At 50.1% G+C, this 21,012-nt stretch overlaps 1 protein-coding gene across 1 annotated transcript; it reads left to right on the forward strand.

Annotated features, from left to right (window-relative positions):
- Positions 1–3,149: 3,149 nt before the first annotated feature.
- On the forward strand, positions 3,150–19,558 carry LOC127586120 (TNF receptor-associated factor 3-like). Its single transcript, XM_052043974.1, has 7 exons — positions 3,150–3,345; positions 5,970–6,024; positions 9,452–9,556; positions 11,485–11,658; positions 13,254–13,325; positions 14,300–14,386; positions 17,084–19,558. Exons 1-7 carry the CDS (start codon positions 3,197–3,199, stop codon positions 17,966–17,968), a joined length of 1,527 nt encoding a protein of 508 aa, XP_051899934.1. The 5' UTR covers positions 3,150–3,196; the 3' UTR covers positions 17,969–19,558.
- Positions 19,559–21,012: the final 1,454 nt, after the last annotated feature.

Below are 21,012 nucleotides of genomic sequence, written 5' to 3' on the forward strand. Positions count from 1 at the left end.
ACTGAGATGATGGAGACATCGTCATGAGTTGGGATGGTGTGACTGACTTAGGGAGGGAAACTTTTGGATGGGTGTTGTACCCAAGAGCCATAGAAACATAGAACACTACAGCACAGAAAAACAGGCAATTCGGCCCTTCTAGTCTGTGCCAAAACTTTACTCTGCTGGTCTCATTGACCTGCACTCAGTCCATACCCCTCCAGACCTCTCCCGTCCATGTATCTATCCAATTTATTCTTAAAACTTAAGAGTGAGCCCGCATTTACCATGTCAGATGGCAGCTTGTTCCACACTCCCACCACTCTCTGAGTGAAGAAGTTCCCCCTAATGTTCCCCCTAAACCTTTCCCCTTTCACTCTAAAGCCATGTGCTCTCATACTTATCTCTCCTAATCTAGGTGGAAAGAGCCTACTTGCATTTAGTCTGTCTATACCCCTCATAATTTTGTAAACCTCTATCAAATCTCCCCTCATTCTTCTACGCTCCAAGGAATAAAGTCCTAACCTGTTCAATCTTTCCCTGTAACTCAACTCCTGAAGACCCGGCAACATTCTAGTAAATCCAGGCTGCCTTATGGGCAGGTATTCAATCAGGGAGGTGCTGCCAAAGAATTTTTATAAGGCATAAAAACAAACTGCTGGAGGAACTCAGCGGGTCAGGCAGCTGTGGAGGGAAATGCACAGTGGATGATTAGGGTTGAGACCCTTCATCTGGACTGAGAGATAGAGGGGAGACAATCAGTATAAAGAGGTGAGAGGGAGGGGTGAGGCAAGAGCTGGTCTGTGATAGGTCACAGTGGGCTGCAGACGGTGGAGTCTGATTGGAAAGGAAGGTAAACAGTGGGGGCGGGCCAGGGGACCCAGTGGGAGGAGTTTATGGATGATGGGCAGAAGGAGTGGATGGGGAAGGGGAAAGGAACTGAGAGATGGGGGGGGGGGGTGCTGGTTGCCTCGGAAAGAAGAGTGTGTGTGAGAGGGCGTGGGTAGATCAGGAGGAGACGGAAAGGGACAGAGGGGGAGCAGGTTATCTGAACCTGGAGAATTCAGTGTACCATGTACATGCCGTCAGGTTGTAGACTACTCAGGGGGAATCTGAAGCAACGCACACAAAGTGCTGGAGGAACATAGTGAAATGCATCTTTTGCGTAGAGTGTTCTGGGGGCAGCCCGCAAATGTCGCTGCGCTTCCGGCGCCGACATAGCACGCCCGCAACTTCCTAATCCCGTACGTCTTTGGAATGTGGGAGGAAACCGGAGCACCCGGAGGAAACTCATGCAGACGTGGGGAGAACGTACAAACTCTTTACAGGCAGCGGCCGGAATTGAACGCGGGTCACTGGAACTGTAAAGCATTACGCTAACCGCTACACTACCGTGGTTGAGACCCTCTGACCCGAAACGTCGACTGTTTATTTCCCTCCATAGATGCTGCCTGATCTGCTGAGTTCCCGGCAGCATGTTGTGTGTGTTGCTCCAGATTTCAGCATCTGAAGAATCTCTTGTGTCTCCAGGGGGAATATGAGGTGTTTTTTTCTTCTGGTTGTTTGTTTGACCTCACCTTTGTAGTGGAGGAGGCTGAGGCCAGACCATGTGCGTAACCCCAGTGCGCACATGAAACTGTTGCACCAGCCAGGCCTCTACAGCGGTTATCTGTACAATAACAGTAACAACTTTGGTTTATAGAGCATTTTTCTAAAATGCCCCAAGGGATTTCACAGGAGTGTATTAAATCAATACTTGGCAGCAAACTACTCAGGGAGATACTTGGGGGAATGACCAAATATTTGGTCAAAGAGTGAAAAAAATAAAAAAAAATCTGAAATAAAAATGGAAAATGTTGGAAATAAAAATTTAAAAAAACTGCAGATGCTGGAAATCTGTAATAAAAACTGAAACTGCTGGAAACACTCAGCAGATTTGGCAGCATCTGTGGAGAGGGAGGCAGTTAAGATAAGATCAGATATCTTTATTAGTCACATGTACAGCGAAACACACAGTGAAATGCATCTTTTGGCGTAGAGTGTTCTGAGGGCAGCCCGCAAGTGTCGCCACGCTTCCGGCGCCAACACAGCACGCCCACAACTTCCTAACCCGTACGTCTTTGGAATGTGGGAGGAAACCGGAGCATCTGGAAGAAACTCACGCAGACACGGGGAGAACATACAAACTCCTTACAGACAGCGGCTGGAATTGAACCCCGTTCGCTGGCGCTGCAAAGCGTTATGCTAACCGTTACACTACCATGTAACATCTCAGGTTGAAGACTCTTCGTCAGAAATGTTGGAGACTTTCAGCCTGTCACCTGGGTCTTCAACCTGAAGCACTCACTATTTATCTCTCCAGAGATTACGCCTGTCCTGGTGAGTGTTTCCAGCATTTCTGTTTTTCAGTTTGGTCAGAGGGTTTAGCTTCGAAGAATCTTGAAGGAGGCCAAGGAGATTTAGGGAGGGAATTTAGGGTCTGCATAGTTGGTCTGGCTCCCGCAGGTGGGATGTTTAACGTTGGGGATGGTCAGGACACCCAGATTTGGAAATTTGCAATCTCAGAGGATTGGGGGAGATGGAGAGAGGGAGTGAGATCATGAAGGAATTTGAAAACAAGGATGAGAGTTTCAAAATTTAGATGGTGCTCATCTGTGCAGTCACATACGCTGCACATGAATCTGATCAAAGGTCAGAGAGTTGAAATATCAACCTTGTTTCTCTCCCCACAGACTTTTCTGTTTCTATTTTCGGATTCACAACATGTTTCCTTTCGTGCAGCTCACACGACTGGTTTCTCGTGACGATGAGTGCAGCACATTTGATTTCCTTTCTTATCTCCTTCGCTCCCCACCACCACCCCAACCTTCCCCGAATCCCACATCCCTGAGTCATGCCAGAATTTACCATAACAGTGCTAAGCCATGATTGCCCCACCACGCTCTCCAAGTGGTAGGAAAATGGGGACGGTCCCTTAACCCAGTTTCAGCGAAGAGCAGGGATTGTGATGTCACAAAGGGATTGGAACGTTGCTCGGCTGGAAGGAACGTTGCAGAGCGGGTTGTACCTATGATGTCACAAAGGGCAGGGATTTGTTACATCACAGTGACGCACAGGGGATTCCGTCGCCTGGGTTCTTAAAGGCGCTCTCTCACGCCAGCGCCGTATAGCTGGCAGAAGTTTTATTTGTGTCTCTTTCCTCGCCAAGTGTGGGATTATGGTAGCCTTGGTGTCGGGCATCAGCCCCGTGGATCCGATCGCCAGCTCCTGCCTGCTGTGCTCCGCCTGCCGCTTCTTGCTTATCAAACCCAAGCAGACCGAGTGTGGCCACCGCTACTGTACCGCCTGCCTGGAGAACCTCTTCAGGTGAGTCAAGGGGACAAAGCGAGTGTCATCGCCCGGTCGGCGGGTGATGGACGGGGACTCGCACAGTTTGTCTTTTATTTTGGAAAAGGTGTTTATTTACATATTTTTAATAAACATATTTGCATAGTTCTCAAATTAAAACTTTATCATCCTTGTCCACAATGCACTCTGGCCCCCAATAGGCCTCTCAATGTATACTATGTAAATAGATCAAAAATATGTAAATATGAATTTACTATGTAAATAGAACATAAATAGATCAACGGAACAAAGACCATCATCCTCAACCTCGAGGGATAGCCACGACGACGACGACTATGTATAACAAGCCTTCACCGACGGGGCTTCAGTGAGACATGCATCTTGACAACAAAACCCAGGCAGCCAGGGTCCAAAGAGCTTGGGTGCAGTCATAAAAACAGAAAATGTTTGAAATGAGCTCAGCAGTATCTATGGAAAGAGAAACAGTTAACTTTTCAGGTCGGAGACCCTTCATCAGAGTTGGGAAGGGGAAGGTGAGGGAGGGCTATGGGTGGAACAAAGAAGATTTCTGTGACAGGGTGAAGTAATGTACCATTAATCGGCAGATAAGCTCCTTGGTCTTTGTAATGTGTTGCTAATGTTGTATTTCTTCAAGGAAGCTTTGAGCACATTCTTGAATCTTTTTCCCTGTGAACTTTGTATTCTCCTCCCACGGCAGAGCTTGGAATAGAGTGTCTACTTTGGGAGGTTGGTTTTGGGGATGAGAAAAGTGTAGTCTGCTCAATGTAGCTGACTGAAAGTAACTATGCCCTCAATACAAGTCTGGGTGATGTGTGGAGTCTGATCTACTGGGACATGCCCAGCAAGCCAGAATACACAAGAGAGATCTGGCAGGCAAAAATGCCCCATCCTGATTCAAACAGAAAGAAAAAAAAATGTATCTAAAGTTGGGGTTCAAATTCTCAATGGTCAATGCGTATCATTTAACCCAACTTCATCTTAAAATGCTGTTGGTGTCTGTGGTTGACCTGGCCGTGATTTCCTATTGTGAACATGAAAAGAAACTGCAGGTGCTAGAGATCTGAAATAAACAAACGCAGAAAATGCTGGGAACACCAAGAAAATAATGAGGAAAAAATGTTGACATTTCAGTTCAGTTTTTGACCTGAAATATTAACTCCCCTTCTCTCCCCACAGATGCTGCCTGACCTACTGAGTGTTTTTCTTCTGTTTTTTATTTTGTCCCCAGTTCTCACTGGTAGTGAACAGTCTTCTTGAATGGTCGGTGAAGGTGTTTCCACAGTGACGTTGGATGTAGACTGGGAAGTGGCAGTCATGTAGGCTGGCAGGCATGGTGGTGTAGCGGTTAGCATAACGCTATTACAGCGCCAGCGATCGGGTTCAATCCCCGCTGCTGTCTGTAAGGAGTTGGTACGTTCTCCCCCTGTCTGTGTGGGTTTCCTCCCACATTCCAAAGACGTACGGGTTAGGAAGTTGTGGGAATGCTATATTGGTGTTGGACACTTGCGGGCTGCCCCCAGAACACTCTACGCAAAAGATTTATTTCACTGTGCATTTTGATTTACATGAGACTAATAACGATATCTTATCTTGTATCTTAAGTGGTCAGTTCCTGAGTTGGGTGTGAGTGATTTAGGCTGGTGAGCTCTCGGAAGTGGTGGTGTACCCATGAGCCTGTAGTTAGGGAGTGGAGATATTCAGGAGGTGCTGCTGAAGACTCACTGAGAAGCAAGTTGTGTGCGTTTGCTGTTGTTTCCAACATTTCATAGCATTATAGGGAGCAACAGCACAGAAGCCGGCCCTTCGACTCACCAAGTCTACACTGACCATCTACACTAATCCTACCCTAACCCTTTTTATTAACCCCATAAACTGCCCCCAGAATCCACCACTCATCTCCACGCTGGGGCTGTTCACAGTGGCCAATGAACCTACCAACCCTTTCTGGGACTATCAGAATATAAGGACTGAGAGCAGACTTGGCGACTCGAGGCTGCTCAACGATTCAACAAAATCACAGCACTTAAACAGCTGGGTCGATCATCAAACACCTGCTTACACTCATCCTATGCAGATCCCTTTTGTCTTGCTATCAACACCTAACCACCTCCCCCCCCCCCACCCCTACCCCCCCAACCTCTCTGTCCCAGATTCTCCCACTCACCTGCACACTTGGGACAATTTACAGTGACTAATTAATGTACCAACCTGCATGTCATTGGGATGCAGGAGGAAACAGGAGCATGAATGATCCCTTTATTGCAAACACCATTTTCCAGTTCTTTCCCTATATCCCCGCGTTCGTTTAACATCTAGAAATCTATTGACCTCTGCTTTGAATGCAACCAACGAATGAGTCTCCAGCAGCCTTCTGACTGAGAGCAGAGAATTCTGATGGTCACCAACCTCTGAGTGAAGGGACAGCTTAACCCTGTTTGTGTACTGCCCTGCCTCTGGACACTTGGATGGACTGTGTGTTCCCTTGGATGGGACAGGGTTTGACTGTGACGCCCTCAGAGTTGAATAGCAAACTCCCAACAGTGGCTCAAAAGCTCACACATCGGGAACGCTGAGTACAAAGCAAGGAATGTGGATGTATTAATTTTATCTGCCTATTTCAGGACAGGAAATGAAGCGGATTGCTACATTTGCCAAAAGAAGGTTCTTCGTTCCAAGGTAGGACTTCTCGTGTGTTGTCAGTGTCTTATCACTGTTATTGTTGGTTGAGGTACTTCCGAAGGAGTGGAATGCTGGGACACAGAGTGTAGGTGGGCTGTGTTGTGCGGATCACTGAGAATGTCACTTGGAGGGCACTGTCTCCAGGAGTGAGCTATGGGCTGGAATTTAATTGAGGGGTTCAAGGTGGTTTATATGTAGGATAATGGACACCCTGTAGTGGGATACAGGCTGGAATTTGACTAAGGGGTTCACGTGGTGTATATGTAAAAATAATGGATTCCCAGGATTGAGATTCGGACTGGAATCTAGTTGATTTCAGGGGGTTTATAAACACGAGGCGAGATAATTTTAAGGTGATTGGAGGAAGGTATAAAGGGGATGTCAGGGGTAAGTTTTTTTACACAGAGAGTGGTGGGTGTGTGGAACGCACTGCCGGCAGAGGTTGTGGGGGCAGATACATTAGGGACATTTAAGAGACTCTTAGTTAGACATGAATGATAGAGAAATGGGATGCTCTGTGGGAGGGAAGGGTTAGATAGATCTTAGAGCAGGATAAAATGTCAGCACAACATTGTGGGCTGAAGGGCCTGTACTGTGCTGTAGTGTTCTATGTTCTATATATAGAATAATGGATACCTGGGAGTGAGTTACAGGCTGGAATTTAATCAAGACGTTCAGGTAGTTTATAGATAGAATAACAGATACTTGGACGTGGGTTACGGACTGGAATCTAACTGAGTTCAGGAGGTATATATACAGAACAATGGATGCCCGGGAGTGGGTTACAGCTGGAATATAATTGTCTTCAGGAGGTTTATATATAAATAATGGATATGGGGGAGTGGGTTACGCTGGGATTTAACTGAGGGGCTTGTGTAAAGAATGAGGCTACCTGAAACCTGTTGGAGAGGGGAGATTCCCACACAGCATGAAGGCAGTGAGTCATCGGTGCAGGATCCTGCTTCGCATGGTTTGGTGAAGCACCGAAGTCAGATCTACTGGCTGGTACGGTGGGTACATGCAGAGTGTAACAGGCAGGGAAGGTGAAAGGGAATCACCGTATTCCTGTGGCGGCTCAGGGCTCACGATGAACAAAGCTGATGTCATTACCCTAAGGAGTAGCCCCCACCAACCCATAATGACTGGGAATTTCCCCTCCCCCCCCACTGGGAATTTTAATTGAACCAAATAGGTGAATTACAAGGAAGAACTGAAACTTTCCAAGAGGTGACTGGAGCTCAAGTCACAGAAAGTTCTGCTGTGCTGACACAGGACATTCATGGGACTCAGAGGGATACAGAGGGAGGCCATTTGGCCCATTGTGTCTGTACTGGTCAAGTAAGTAGTCCTGGGATTGTAGCTCGGAAGGTCATAGCTCTTCAAGTACACGTCCAAGTATTGTTTGATTGCAATGAGAGTTTTTAGTTCACCCATCCTTTCAGATAGAGAGCTCCAGAGCCCTACCACTCTCTTGGTGGAAAAACATCTCCTCTCCTTCACTCTAATCCTACAAATTACTTTAATGAATACCTGGGATATCTGGTCACCCCCATTACAGGAAGAATGTGGAGGGCTGTGGAGAGGGTGCAAAAGAGGTTCACTACGATGCTGCCTGGATTAGAGGGCATGAGCTATAAGGAGAGGTTGGACAAACTTGGGTTGTTTTCTCTGGAGGGTCGGAGGCTGAGGGGAGATCTGATAGAAGTTTATAAAATTATGAGAGGCATAGACAGAGTGGACAGGCAGAAACTGTTTCCCAGAGTAGGAATGTCAAGTACCAGAGGGCAGGCACTTAATGTGAGGGGGGGAAAGTTTAAAGGAGATGTGCAGGGCAAGTTTTTTTTACACAGAGTGGTGGGTGCCTGGAACAGACTACTGGGGGAGTGGTGGAAGCAGATACGACAGTGGTGTTTAAGAAGTTGTTAGATAGACACATGAATATGCAGGTACTGGAGGGATATGGATCACGTACAGGCAGAGAAATTTAGTTTAATTTGGCATCGTGTTTGATGCAGACACTGTGGGCTGAAGGGCCTGTTCCTGTACTGTTGTATGTTCTACGTTCTATTCTCTGGGGCAATCTGGCACAATGGATCTTGCTGTGCAAGCATTGGCTTCCATGTGCCCTACGTTGCATCACCCATCTGTAAGTGCTTTGTCTGCTAGATAAAGCTTCGGGGGAAGTCCCATGTCTGTGGAGGGTCTATGTTCTAAATCTTTGACCCCTCAGCTAAGGGAGATTGGTCTTTCACTCGATTGTGGTTCTGCATAACTTGCTACATATGAATTAAGCCTCCCCTCAGCCTCCTCCGTTCCAAAGGAAACTCCATCCCTAGGCTATCCAATCCTTCCTTGGAGCTAGAGTTTTCCAGTCTTAACAAATCCCCTCTGTACCCAACCACATCTGACCTGTACTGTGCCCAAAGCTGTCGTTGGTACTCAAACCGTGTCCTAACAAGTGTGGTATCCAGAAAATGGTGGAGATGCTCACCAGGCCAGGCTGCAACCATGGAACGAGAAACACTTTTTTAGGTTGAAGACCGTTCATCGACCAGTTCTGATCAAGGGTCTTCGATCTGAACTATTTCTCTCTCCACAGACACTGCCTGACCTGCTAAGTTTTACCAACATTTTCTGTTTTTATGTCAAACTTCCAGCATCTGCAGGTTTTAAAAAAAAATTATACAGTCCTAATGCGGGCAAATGACCATAAGGTATAGGAGCAGAATTAGGCCATTCGGCCCATCGAGTCTGATCTGCCATTTGATCGTGTCTGATTTTTTTTGTCTCTCACAACCCCGTTCTCCTGCCTTCTCCCCGTAAACCCTCTCACCAGTCAAGCTATCAATCTCCGCCTTAAATACACCCAATGGCTTGGCCTCCACCACCCTCTGTGGCAACAAATTCCACAGATTCACCGCCCTCTGCTGAAGAAATTCCTCCTCATCTCGTTTCTAAAGGGACGCCCCTTTATTTTGAGGCTGTGCCCTCAGATCCTGGACTCTCCTACTGATGGAAATATCATATCCACTCTATCCAGGCCTTTCAATATCCGGAAGGTTTCAATGAGATCCTCCCCTCATCCTTCGGAACGCCATTAACCATCTTATATTAACGACCCTACATTTTGGTCTTCTGCACAAGCCTTTTGGCCTCTGTATTATGGAACGTATTGTCCCCTCCACGTCCACTCTATCCAGACCTTTCAGTAATGGGATTAATGTGGACAGGCAAAGAGGTCGGCATGAACATTATGGGCCGAATGTACTGTTTCTGGTGCTGTACGACACTGACCCTCTGCTGCTGTCAGAGCCTCCTTATTACGGACACAAATTAGGAGCAGGAGAAGGCCAGTTGGCAGTGAGAGGCTGCAGGGAAGGAGGTTCCTTCCGTTACCTAAACTTGTGTTTTATCCACCCCACAGGTGTACCTGGACAGGGCTGCGGAAAATGATGCCTATGCCACCAAGATCCACTGCATGGCTCACCTGGGGGGCTGCGACTGGGTTGGATCGCTGCGAGGTTACCTGGTGAGGCGCCGTGCTGGGTGGGGAAGGGGGGTTGGGGGGGGGATGGAAGAGTTGGAGGTGGGATGGGATCAGGGCTGGGAATCCCGAAGGGGGCAACAATACAGGTGGAGAGAGACGGTGATCCTGGCTCTTGCCACTAGGTGGCCAGTGGAGGTTGCCGGAGGAGTCTGCAGTCTGTGGAATTTGTTGCCACAGAGGGTGGTGGAGGCCAAGTCATTGGGTGTATTTAAGGCAGAGGTTGATAGGTTCCTGATTGGTGAGGGGGTTTACGGGGAGAAGGCAGGAGAATGGGGTTGAGAGTGGAAAAAAAAATCAGCCACGATTGAATGGCGGAGCAGACTCGATGGGCCGAATGGCCTAATTCGTCTCCTATATCTTGTGGTCATTTGCCCGCATTAGGACTGTGTATTTAAAAAAAAACCTGTAGATGCTGGAAGTCTGAAATAAAAACAGAAAATGTTTGTCCTTTAAGCCACCAAACCCCTGTGCTACGGCTGCAGTGACCCTTCAGATCAGCGCCTCGTTGGCTGCAGAGTGCTTTGGGACATCCTTAGGCAGTGAGGTGTAAAATGTATCCCCTTTCCATTCCTTTAGTTCTGGCATCTCTCCCGGGAGTGGCACTGGGGCTGTCTCATCGGGTACACAATCCACTGGCACTGGTATCGGTATTGGTTTATTATTGTCACTTGTACCGAGGTACAGTGAAAAACTTGTCTTACATACCGATCGTACAGGTCAATTCATTACACAGTGCAGTTACATTGAGTCAGTACAGAGTGCTATGTAGTCTGTCCTATATCACTGCTGCTGTGTAGTTCACATGAAGCTGAGCCTTTTGCTTGTGTCGGTATTGGTTTTGTGTTAATTCATTTTGTTTCTGGTCTCTCTCTCTCTCCCTCTTCATTCCTTTTTCTTTCTCATTTGGGTTCTTCCCCACTCCTCTTCCTTTCTCTTCCTCTCTTCTCTCTCTGTTTCTCTGTAACTCTCTTTCCCTTTCCCTTCCCCTCGTTTTCTTGCTCTCTCCTTCACGTTCTTTATTTACACTCTTTTTTCTATAACTCTTTCTACCACTCCGTCCTTTACATATTTCTCTCCTCCCCCCTCCTCCCCCCTCCCCCCTCTCCTCCCCCCTCTCCTCCCCCTCTCCTCCCCCCTCTCCTCCGCCCCTCCTCCCCCCATCTCCTTCCTCCTCTCCTCCCCCCCCTCCTCCACCCCTCTCCTCCCCCCCTCTCCTCCCCCCTCCTCCCCCCCTCCTCCCCCTCTCCTCCCCCCTCTCCTCCCCCCTCTCCTCCCCCCTCTCCTCCCCCCCTCTCTCCTCCCCCCTCTCTCCTCCCCCCTCTCTCCTCCCCCCTCTCTCCTCCCCCCTCTCTCCTCCCCCCCTCTCTCCTCCCCCCCCTCTCTCCTCCCCCCTCTCTCCTCCCCCCTCTCTCCTCCCCCCTCTCTCCTCCCCCCCTCTCTCCTCCCCCCCTCTCTCCTCCCCCCCTCTCTCCTCCCCCCCTCTCTCCTCCCCCCCTCTCTCCTCCCCCCCTCTCTCCTCCCCCCTCTCTCCTCCCCCCTCTCTCCTCCCCCTCTCTCCTCCCCCCTCTCTCCTCCCCCCTCTCTCCTCCCCTTCCCCTTTTTGTTTCTCCCTCCTTTCACCTCTCTTTTTCCGCTCTCTCTCTCTCCCTCCTCTGTTCTCTCTCTATTTCATTCCCTCTCCCCTTTCTCTTTCTCTCTCCTCTTTTACTTTCTCCATTTGTCTTTTCCTTGCTCTCTCCTCTCGTTTCATCCCCCTCTCCCCTTTCCCCTTTTCTCCTCTCTTTTTCCTTTCGCTCTCCTCTCTTTTTCTCTCCTCTTTCTTCTCCTCCTTCATCCCTCACTCCTCTCTCGTTCATCTCTCCCTCTCGCTTTCTCTTCCTCTGCTGCACGCTCCCTCACTACCTCCGCAGCGTACACACCGAGCCCAGTGCGGTTTCCATGTGCTCCCTTGTGCCAACGTGGCGTTCGGCTGCGAGGTTGTCGGCCCCAGGAAGGAGGTGTCAGTACACGAGATCCAGGAGTGTGGGTGGCGGTTGGAACGTTGCCCCCGGTGCGAGACGTTCTGCGTCCACAAGCTGCTGGAGGTGGGTGCGCGCTGGGGCGAGGGCTCCCTTCCATCTCCCGAACCCACGACTACTTTCGTTGCTGTAGCACCTTCAGCATCTGCCAAAACCTGCCGTACCGCCTTCACTGCAGCGCAAGGTCTCCTGCCGAGGTCAGGCGAAGAGGTTTTTGGAGTCAGGCCAATTCTGGGGAGGATCTCCGATGTGCAAACAGGGGGAGTTCCTGAACTTGGGAGCCAGGCAGTTGGAGGCATGTACGCCAATGGCGGAGAGATTAAATTCGGGGATGTGAAGGGGGGAATTGGAGAGGGGTGTCTCAGGAAGGTGGGTGGGGAAGAACGACCTGAGTGGGCAGGGGTGTGGGGACAGACAAGACGGGGGCAGCGAGGGGGAGAGGGAGAGAAGTCGGGGAGGGAGAGATGGGTGGGGTGGGCAGAGGGAGATGGGAAAGAGGGAATGGGAGTAGATAGAAAGGTAAGAGGTGGGGCTGAGATAGGTGGGAGGGAAAGAGGGTGAGGATAAAGGAGTGGGGGAGAGAGGGTGGGGGGAAGGCGAGAGTGGGAGAGAAGGAATGGGGAGAGAGAGAGAGGGGTGAAGAGATGGGGAGAGAGGGGAGGGGTTGGTGGGTGAGGGAGAGATGAGAAGAGAGACTGGGGGGAAGGGTGCTGGGTGAGGGGAATAGGGAAGGGGAGTGAGGGATGAGGGAGAAGGGTTGTGGTGGTGGGGGGGGGGTGGGGGGGAGGTGGGGATGAGGACAATGAATTGCCGCACAGGGACCTGGCTGTCACCCTGCACACAGCACTGAGCGGTGGGCTGGGACACAGCACAGTGGAGTTTAGGTGTCAGAGTTACGGAGACCACAGGTTAGGGGACTGGGTCTGAGAGAGTCGGAACAGACGGACAAGGAATGGTCAAGGATACTGCTGGAGGGAAGAGGGGAGGAGTCGCTGTAAGGGAGTGCATAGTCCTGGGGGTTACCACACGCTTCCCTGCTTTACATCTTTTTACATCCCTGTCTGTGAGAATGAAATCTATTGACCACAGCTTTTAATATTCTTGACTGAGTGAGTGTCTCCTGCCTTTTGTGGGAGATGGCTCCACTCTTAAGTGAAGGCTTCTATTCCCACCCTGACTCCTTGCCCCAGACTTGTTACACAGATTGTCCCTCTCTCCTTCCCCCCCTCCCTCTCTCTCCTTCCCCCCCTCCTTCACCCCCCCTCCACCCCCCCTCCTTCACCCCCCCTCCTTCACCCCCCCCTCCTCGCCCTCTCTCCTCTCCCTCTCTCCTCTCCCTCTCTCCTCTCCCTCTCTCCTCTCCCTCTCTCCTCTCCCTCTCTCCTCTCCCTCTCTCTTCACCTTCCCACCTCTCCCCCTCTCCCTCCTCTCCCCCACTCCTCTCCTTCTGTCCTCTCCCCCTCTCCCTCCTCTCCCCCTCTCCTCTCCTTCTGTCCTCTCCCCCTCTCCTCGCTCTCTCTCCCTCCCCTGTCCTCTCCTTCCCTCCCCCCTCTCCCCCTCTCCCAGATCAGCCTGGGGACATGCCAAACGTACTGTGTACTCCAACACTACAAGTACACCTGCTTCCATTGATACAATTGCCCTTTGTCTGGATTTTTCAGGATCACCTGGCAAAGTGTGGGAACCAGGAGAACTGCCCTCTCTGTGGTGCGACTGACTTAACAAAGGCAGAGGTAAGAATCCTGTAGCGAGGGATTGGTGTGCAACCCCCAGAGTCAATACTCAGGACTGAAACTTCCCGGGTGCTGTCTGTGTGGAGTTTGCACATTCTCCCTGTGACCGCGTGGGTTTCCCCTGGGTGCTCCAGTTTCCTCCCACATCCCAAAGACATGCGGGTCGGTAGGTTAATTGGCTTTTGTAGGTCAGCCCTAGTTTGGCATGAGGGTGTTTTTGGGGGGTGTTGATGAGCTTGTAAGAGTGAATAGGTTACAGGGAAATAAAAGGGGGAAAGGGTGTGATTGCATTGATCTGAGAGCCAGCATAGAGTCCTTGGCCCAAATGGCCTCCTTTCTGTCACAAGAAATATAAGAATGTGATTCCTTCAGGGTGGGGATTCTGCCATCCTTACCCTGTCTGGCCTATATGTGAGTCCAGACCCAGCAATGTGATTGGCTCTTAGCTGCCTCCCCGGGACAATTACGGATAGTCAATAAATACCAAAGTCAAAATTGAGTTTATTGCCCAAGTCCACGTATGCAGCAGCTTCACAGGCACATAGCATCAGAGGCACAACATTCACCAGAAAAACATAAATTAAAGATAAATTATACAAGAGAGAACATAATTAGAACAAAAACAAAGTCCATTGTAGTGCAAAGTGGTCACAGTGTTGCTGTACTGAGGCAGTGATTAGGGTTGTGCAGGTTGGTTCAAGAACCGAATGGTTGAAGGGAAGTAGCTGTTCTTGAACCTGAGACTTCAAGCTTCTGTACCTCCCGCCCGATGGTAGCTGTGAGAAAATGGCACGGCCCGGATGGTGGGGATCTTTGATGATGGGTGTTGCCTTCTTGAGGCAGCATCATTGAAAGTGCCGTAAATATCCTGCGAGATGTTCATGCATTGTAACCCTTGTGTATAAAGGTAACAGTTTGTACCATTCTTGCTGTTGCAAAGGCCTTGCAATTGACTCTGTTTCTCCCCCCTACAGTTGGAACAACATTGTGACCCCCTCCTTGGCAACTGTCCCAAGGCTAAGGTGGCCTGTCCCTTTAAGGAGGTCGGCTGTCTGGAACAGGTCAGTATCCTTGTGTTTATGACAACTGGCGTCCTGTCCGCTCCCTGTCTGAAGCCCAGATACAAAGTTTGAGGCAGACACAGAATCAAATGGCACAGCAGGAGGTCATAATCTGGTGGGGAGGGGAGGTGTTGGTCAGGATTATGGGCTGGGACCCTTGACTCCTTCTTCCTGGTTGTTGCTATGGGCTGAATGACCTCTCTGGCTGGGGGATGTAAATCAGTTGTAAGTAAAACTGGTGGGAAGCCCTCGCTAATCAGAAAACAAACTGCAGACGCTGGAAATCTGAGATAAAAACAGAAGCCGATGGAAATGCTCAGCGGGTCGGGCAGCATCTGTGGAGAGTGAATGTTTCAGGTCTGAGACCCTGTGTAAGAACTGAGAAAGAGAGAAACAAGACTCACAGTGGTGCAGCGGGAAGAGACGCTTGCTCGCGACGCCAGAGACCCGGGTTCGATCCCGATCTCTGGCGCTGTGTGTGTGTGTGTGTGTGTGTGTGTGTGTGTGTGTGTGTGTGGAGTTTGCACGTTCTCCCCATGTCTGCGTGGGTTTCCCCCGGTGTGCTCCAGTTTCTCCCCACATCCCAGAGAGGTGCAGGTCGGTAGGTTAATTGGCTGCTGTAAATTGCCGCTAGTGTGTAGAATCTGGGGGGGAGTCGATTGGAATCCGTGGATAATATAAAAAAAATGGGATTAATGAGTTAGTTTTATAATTGTCACGTGCACCGAAATAGTGAAAAGCTTTTGTCCGCATGCCATCCAGACAGATCATTCCATACACAAGTACGTTGAGACAGCAAAAAGAAAAACAGAATGCAGAATATAGTGTTGTAGCTACAGAGAAAGTGCGGTGCAGGTAGACAAATAAAGTGCAAGGGCCACGATGAGGTAGATTGGGAGATCAAGGGTTCATCTTCACTGTGTGAGAGGTCCGTTCAAGTGTCTGATAACAGTGGGATAGAAGCTGTGCTCGAGTCTGGTGGTACGTGCTCTCAGGCTTTTGTATCTTCTGAGGGGAGGATAGACTGCAGTTGCTCGAATCTGGAGCAACAGACAATCTGCTGGAGGAACTCGGTAGGTCAGTGTGTCCCGATGCAGGGTTTCAACCCGAATCGACGACAATTCCTTTCCTCCCACGGATGCTGCTCGACCCGCTGAGTTCCTCCAGCAGATTGTTTGTTGTAATGGATTGTTGGTGGTAGGTGCAGACTCGGTATGTCGAAGGGCCTGTTTCGTGCTGCGTCTCTCTGTGACTCAGCAAGTCTTGTTCCCCTTCCCACTGAAGCTGTCTGACCTGCTGAACCACTCCAGCACTTTCCATTTTCTGTTTCTAAATCACGTTCGCTCAGTCTATCTTGTCCCACTCGTACAGGTCTGGTCCACTTGGCAGGTCCCACCGTCTCACCAGCAACAACGCAACACACAGACCAGGGACGTTAATGTGCTGATAAAACTGCTCCCATTCAGCCATTTTGACTCATCCTATGACAGACATTCCTTTAGTTCTGCACATCACTCCCCCACAGTCTCTCCCACTGAAAGTGTGTATCTCTCTCCTCCCCCCCTCTCTCTCTCTCTCTTTCCCAGCTCCGATGAAGGTTACAGATCTGAAACATTCTGATCTGTTTCTCTCACCACAGATGCTGCCTGACCTGTCAAGTATTTCTCCCATTTGCTGTTTTATTTCAGATTTCCAGAGTCTGCAGTTTTCATAACTAGAACATAGAACGCAGAACAGTACAGCACAGGAAAAGGCCCTTCGGCCCACAATGTCTGATGCCAAATTAAATGAAATCTATTCTAACCTGTACATCATGCATATCCCTCCATTCCCTGCATATTCATGTGTCTAACAGTTTCTTAAATGCCACTATTGTATCTGCCTCCACCGCCACCCCGGCAGCCTGTTCCAGTCTCTCTCTCTCTCTCTCTCTCTCTCTCTCTCCTCTCTCCTCTCTCCTCTCTCCTCTCTCCTCTCTCCTCTCTCCTCTCTCCTCTCTCCTCTCTCCTCTCTCCTCTCTCTCCTCTCTCCTCTCTCCTCTCTCTCTCCTCTCTCCTCTGTCTCTCCTCACTCTCTTCTCTCTCTATTCTCTCTCTCTACTCTCTCTATCATCTCTGTATCCTCTCTCTCTCCTCTCTCTCTCCTCTCTCTCTCTCTCCTCTCCTCTCTCTCTCTCTCCTCTCTCTCGCTCTCCTCTCTCTCTCTCTCTCTCTCTCCTCTCTCTCTCTCTCTCTCTCTCCTCTCTCTCTGTACAAAACAAATTGCCCCGCACTTCTCCTGTAAACTTTGCCCCCCTCACCTTAAATGCACGTCCTCCACGACTTGACATTTCTACCCTGGGGAAACAGATTCTGACTGTATCAATGCCCCTCATAATTTTATAAACTTCTATCAGGTCTCCCCTCAGTCTCCGGCGCTCCAGAGAAAACAACCCAAATTTGTCCAACCTCTCCTTATAGCTCATGCTCTCTAATCCAGGCAGCATCCTGGTGAACCTCTTCTGCACACGATACCTCAGGCGCAGCCTAACCAGAGTTTTATACAGCTGCAGCATGACTTCCCAACTCTTGTACTCAATGCCCCGACCGATATTGACTGTTTCTCCCTCCACGGATGCTGCCTGACCCGCTGAGTGTTTTTATTCCGGATAAACTCCAATGACGAACCTTGCCTTTTCTTTTGTCTCCCCTGCCACAGTTTCAGCGACAGGATTTGGACGATCACCTTCGAGCTGCCCAGCAGACGCACCTGCTCCAGCTGCTCTCCCTGGCGACCAGCCTGAGAGCCGGCAACGCAGACCGGCCCAAGGAGCCCCCGGAGAAGGCTGGCAGGGCACTGGGCGAGCCCTCGAAGGTCGCTGAGGGCGACGAGACCCCGGCTCTCGGGAGGGGGCCAGACCCAGGGCTGCTGGCTCTGGCGGGTCGAGCGGACGTCCTGGAGAGGTCGGTGAGCGGCCTGAACAAGGAGCTGGACCGCTACGCCCAGGTGATCGAGACGCTGCAGCAGAAGTGCCTCCACTATGAGCAGGTCATCCACACCCTGCAGAAGAAGGCGCGGGCGTCGGAGACAGCCGGTACCTCTGGGAACCCCTCTCCCTCTGCCCCGCCGATCAGCACCAACGGGGTCCTGGTGTGGAAGATCAAGGACTTCTCCGCCCAGCTGGCAGCGGCCAAGGCGGGCCACAGACTCTCCTTCTACTCGCCGCTCTTCGCCAGCCACCCCTTCGGCTACCGCATGTGCTGCCGGCTTTACCCCAACGGAGACGGCAATGGCAAGGGCAGCCACATCTCCCTTTTCCTGGCCCTGGTCAGGGGCGACTACGATGAGGTCCTTCCCTGGCCCTTCCGCCAGAAGGTCACATTCATGCTGCTGGACCAGGCCGGCCAGAGGCACCTGAAGGAATCCTTCTCACCCGACCCTCTGAGTGGCTCCTTCCAGAAGCCCAGGAGCCACATGAACGTGGCCAGTGGTTGCCCCACTTTCGCCCTGCACGAGACCTTCCAGAGGGGTCCCGTCCAGTACCTGAGGAACGACACCATTTACATCAAAGTGGTGGTGGACCCCATGGGACTGCAGATGTGAGGGGTGTGTGGGGTGGAGGGGGGCGTTCCCCTGGTGAAGGCAGGTGGGATTGACTGCCTCAGTGGAACCAACCCGTGATGTCCTGTCCTGAGGGCATTTGATGGGACGGCTGTCCTGAGGGCATTTGATGGGACGGCTTGGAGGGAGCTTTGCTCTGTATTTAACCTGCCGTCTCTCTCCTGGGTGTAGACAACGGGACAGTGTAGACGGAGCTTCACTCTGTGTCTAATGTGCTGTTCCTGCCCTGGGAGTGTGTGCCGGGACAGTGTAGAGGGAGCTTCACTCTGTGTCTAATGTGCTGTTCCTGCCCTGGGAGTGTGTGCCGGGACAGTGTAGAGGGAGCTTCACTCTGTATCTAATGTGCTGTGGCTGCCCTGGGAGTGTGTGCCGGGACAGTGTAGAGGGAGCTTCACTCTGTATCTAATGTGCTGTGGCTGCCCTGGGAGTGTGCAATGGGACATAGAAGGAGATTTAACCTGTGACTAACCTGCGCTATCCCTGGCCTAGAGATGTGTAACGGGACAGTGCTGAGGGAGCTTTACTCTGCATCTAATGTGCTGTTCCTGCCCTGGGAGTGTGTGACGGGACAGTGTAGAAGGAGCCTTGCTCTGTATCTAACCTTTGTTTTTATCTATCAGACTATTTTGGAGAGCGTGGTGGCCATAACAAATCTCTGTAGCAGTTTATTTAAAAAGATTGGAGGTCATGAACAGAACTTTAATACCTGCCTGCAACTCGACAGTATTACCTCATCGTAGCACAAAGCACATTTTTACTGAACTTTATTAGTAAGCACCGTAGAGAAACTGCAGAACAAAGGCTGAGAATCCACAGTGATTGCTGTTGGTCTGGGAGTGTGTGACAGGACAGTGTAGAGGGAGATTCACACTGTCTCTAACCTCTATCACCCCTGCCTGGAAACGTTTGACGGGACGGTGTAGGAGGAACTTTATTCTGTGACTAATCCTTGCTATCCCTGCCTTGGGAGTGTGTAATGGGACAGTGTAGAGTGATTTTTACTCTGTATCTAATCCGTGCTGGCCTTGTCTTGGATGTGTATATTGTGACAGCGTAGAGAATATTTACACTGTATCTTATCCCAGCCCCGGGAGTGTGGGACATTGCTGTACCTAAGCTAAGTTATACCTGACCTGGGAGTGTGTGATTGGCAGTACAGTATCAACCCTATGCTGTCTGTGCCCAGGGAGTTTTTGACAGGAGTGTCCCAAGGGAGCCTAACCGGTGTTGTCTGGACCAAGAAAAGAAGGATATATAATACAGGATAATCTCCCTTCGCACCACCCACTCCCCTCCCACCCCTGCCCCGCAGGAGGAGTGAGGCAAGGGGATGGTTAATGCTCAGTGTTTCTCTGTCTCGCTCTCTCTCTGTCTCGCTCTCTCACTCTCCTTATAGACTCTTGAGTGGCCTGTCCTCCAGGAGAGAGGTGATTCTGGGACTCTGTGTTTACTGCACTTTAATCCTAATTAAATCAAGTTCTATTTATTTATTTATTGATGTGACTAATTTATTGACTCTTGTAATATTGCAAATGCCGTGCTGATTGTCAATAAAAGTTCAAGAACGTGCTGAGCTGTTGTGGATTTATTGGATACAGTCTCTGAAGCTGAGAGATGTGTAAATCCATCTATGAGTGACACTATTTTTTGTGAAAGTGGTGAAGAAGGCATTTGGCACTCTTGCCTTCATCGGTCAGGGCACTGAGTACAGGAGTTGAGATGTCATGTTGCAACCGTACAACTGGTTGGTGAGACCGCACTTGGAGTATTGTGTGCAGTTCTGGTCGTCCAGCTATAGGAAGGATGTCGTTAAGCCGGAAAGATGCAGAAAACATTCACAAAGATGTTACCAGGACTGGAGGGCTGGAGTTATAAGGAGAGACTGGATAGGCTGAGGGCTGTTTTCCCTGGAGTGAAGAAGGCTGAGGGGTGACCTTATAGAGGTGTATAAATGGTAAAACTTTATTTTAAAAACATTATTTATACAGTACGGTAACAGGCTCTTCCAGCCCAATGAGCCCACGCCACCCAATTACACCCACATTAACCTACTAACCCGTACGTCTTTGGAATGTGGGAGGAAACCGGACCACCCGGGGGAAACCCACGCAGACGCGGGGAGAATGTACAAACTCCTTACAGACAGCGGCGGGAATTGAAACCCGATCGCTGGCACTGTAACAGTGTTACACTAACTGCTACACTACCGCATGTGACTAATAAAGATATCTTATCTATGCCGCCCGGTTTTAGACTCACCAACACTGGGAAAAAGACTGACCATTCACTTTACCTATGCTCCGCGCGGTAGTGTAGTAGTACCAATACCAATATTTTTTAACTGGTAAACGATTGACAAGTGTTGGTGTAAAGTAGGACTGGTTGTCCGTGCACACAGATCTCTGAATATCACCATGCAGATGGATGTGTCAGTGCTGGAGACGGTGCAGAGGAGGTTCACCAGGATGTCTCGGATGCAGCAGTTCAGCTATGAGGAGAGTGCGGAGAGGCTGGGTGTGTTCTCCCTGAGTCAGGGGAGGTTAAGAGGGGACATGACTGAGGCATATAAAGGCAAGGCAGCAAGAGGTATAGACAGTCCATGGAGGGGAGGCTGGTTTCCGTGATGCACTAAGCTGTGGCCACAACTCTCTGCAGTTGCACTATTTATTTGTTTTTGTAACTTAGTAATTTTTATGTCTTTACGTCTTGCACTGTACTGCTGCCACAAAACAATACATTTCACAACCTATGTCAGTGATAATAAACCTGATTCTGATACAAGAGGTCTATTCAAGAGTTATAACAGCTGTCCTTGAGCCTGGGGGTACGTGCCCTCAGGCTCCTGTATCTTCTACCTGATGGAAGAGGAGAGAAGCGAGAATGACCCGGGTGTTTTGCTTTATCTTCTCCCTACCCACAATAGCTGACTTCACATTTTTCCACAGCATGGAATCTCCACCTTGTTAACTCCAGCTGATAAGCTTCAAGTTTGAGAATGTGGGAACCTCTGTGTTAAGGCTTTGACA

Source organism: Pristis pectinata, chromosome 34 (assembly GCF_009764475.1).
Source record: "Pristis pectinata isolate sPriPec2 chromosome 34, sPriPec2.1.pri, whole genome shotgun sequence".
NCBI classification, from domain to species: Eukaryota; Metazoa; Chordata; class Chondrichthyes; order Rhinopristiformes; family Pristidae; genus Pristis; species Pristis pectinata.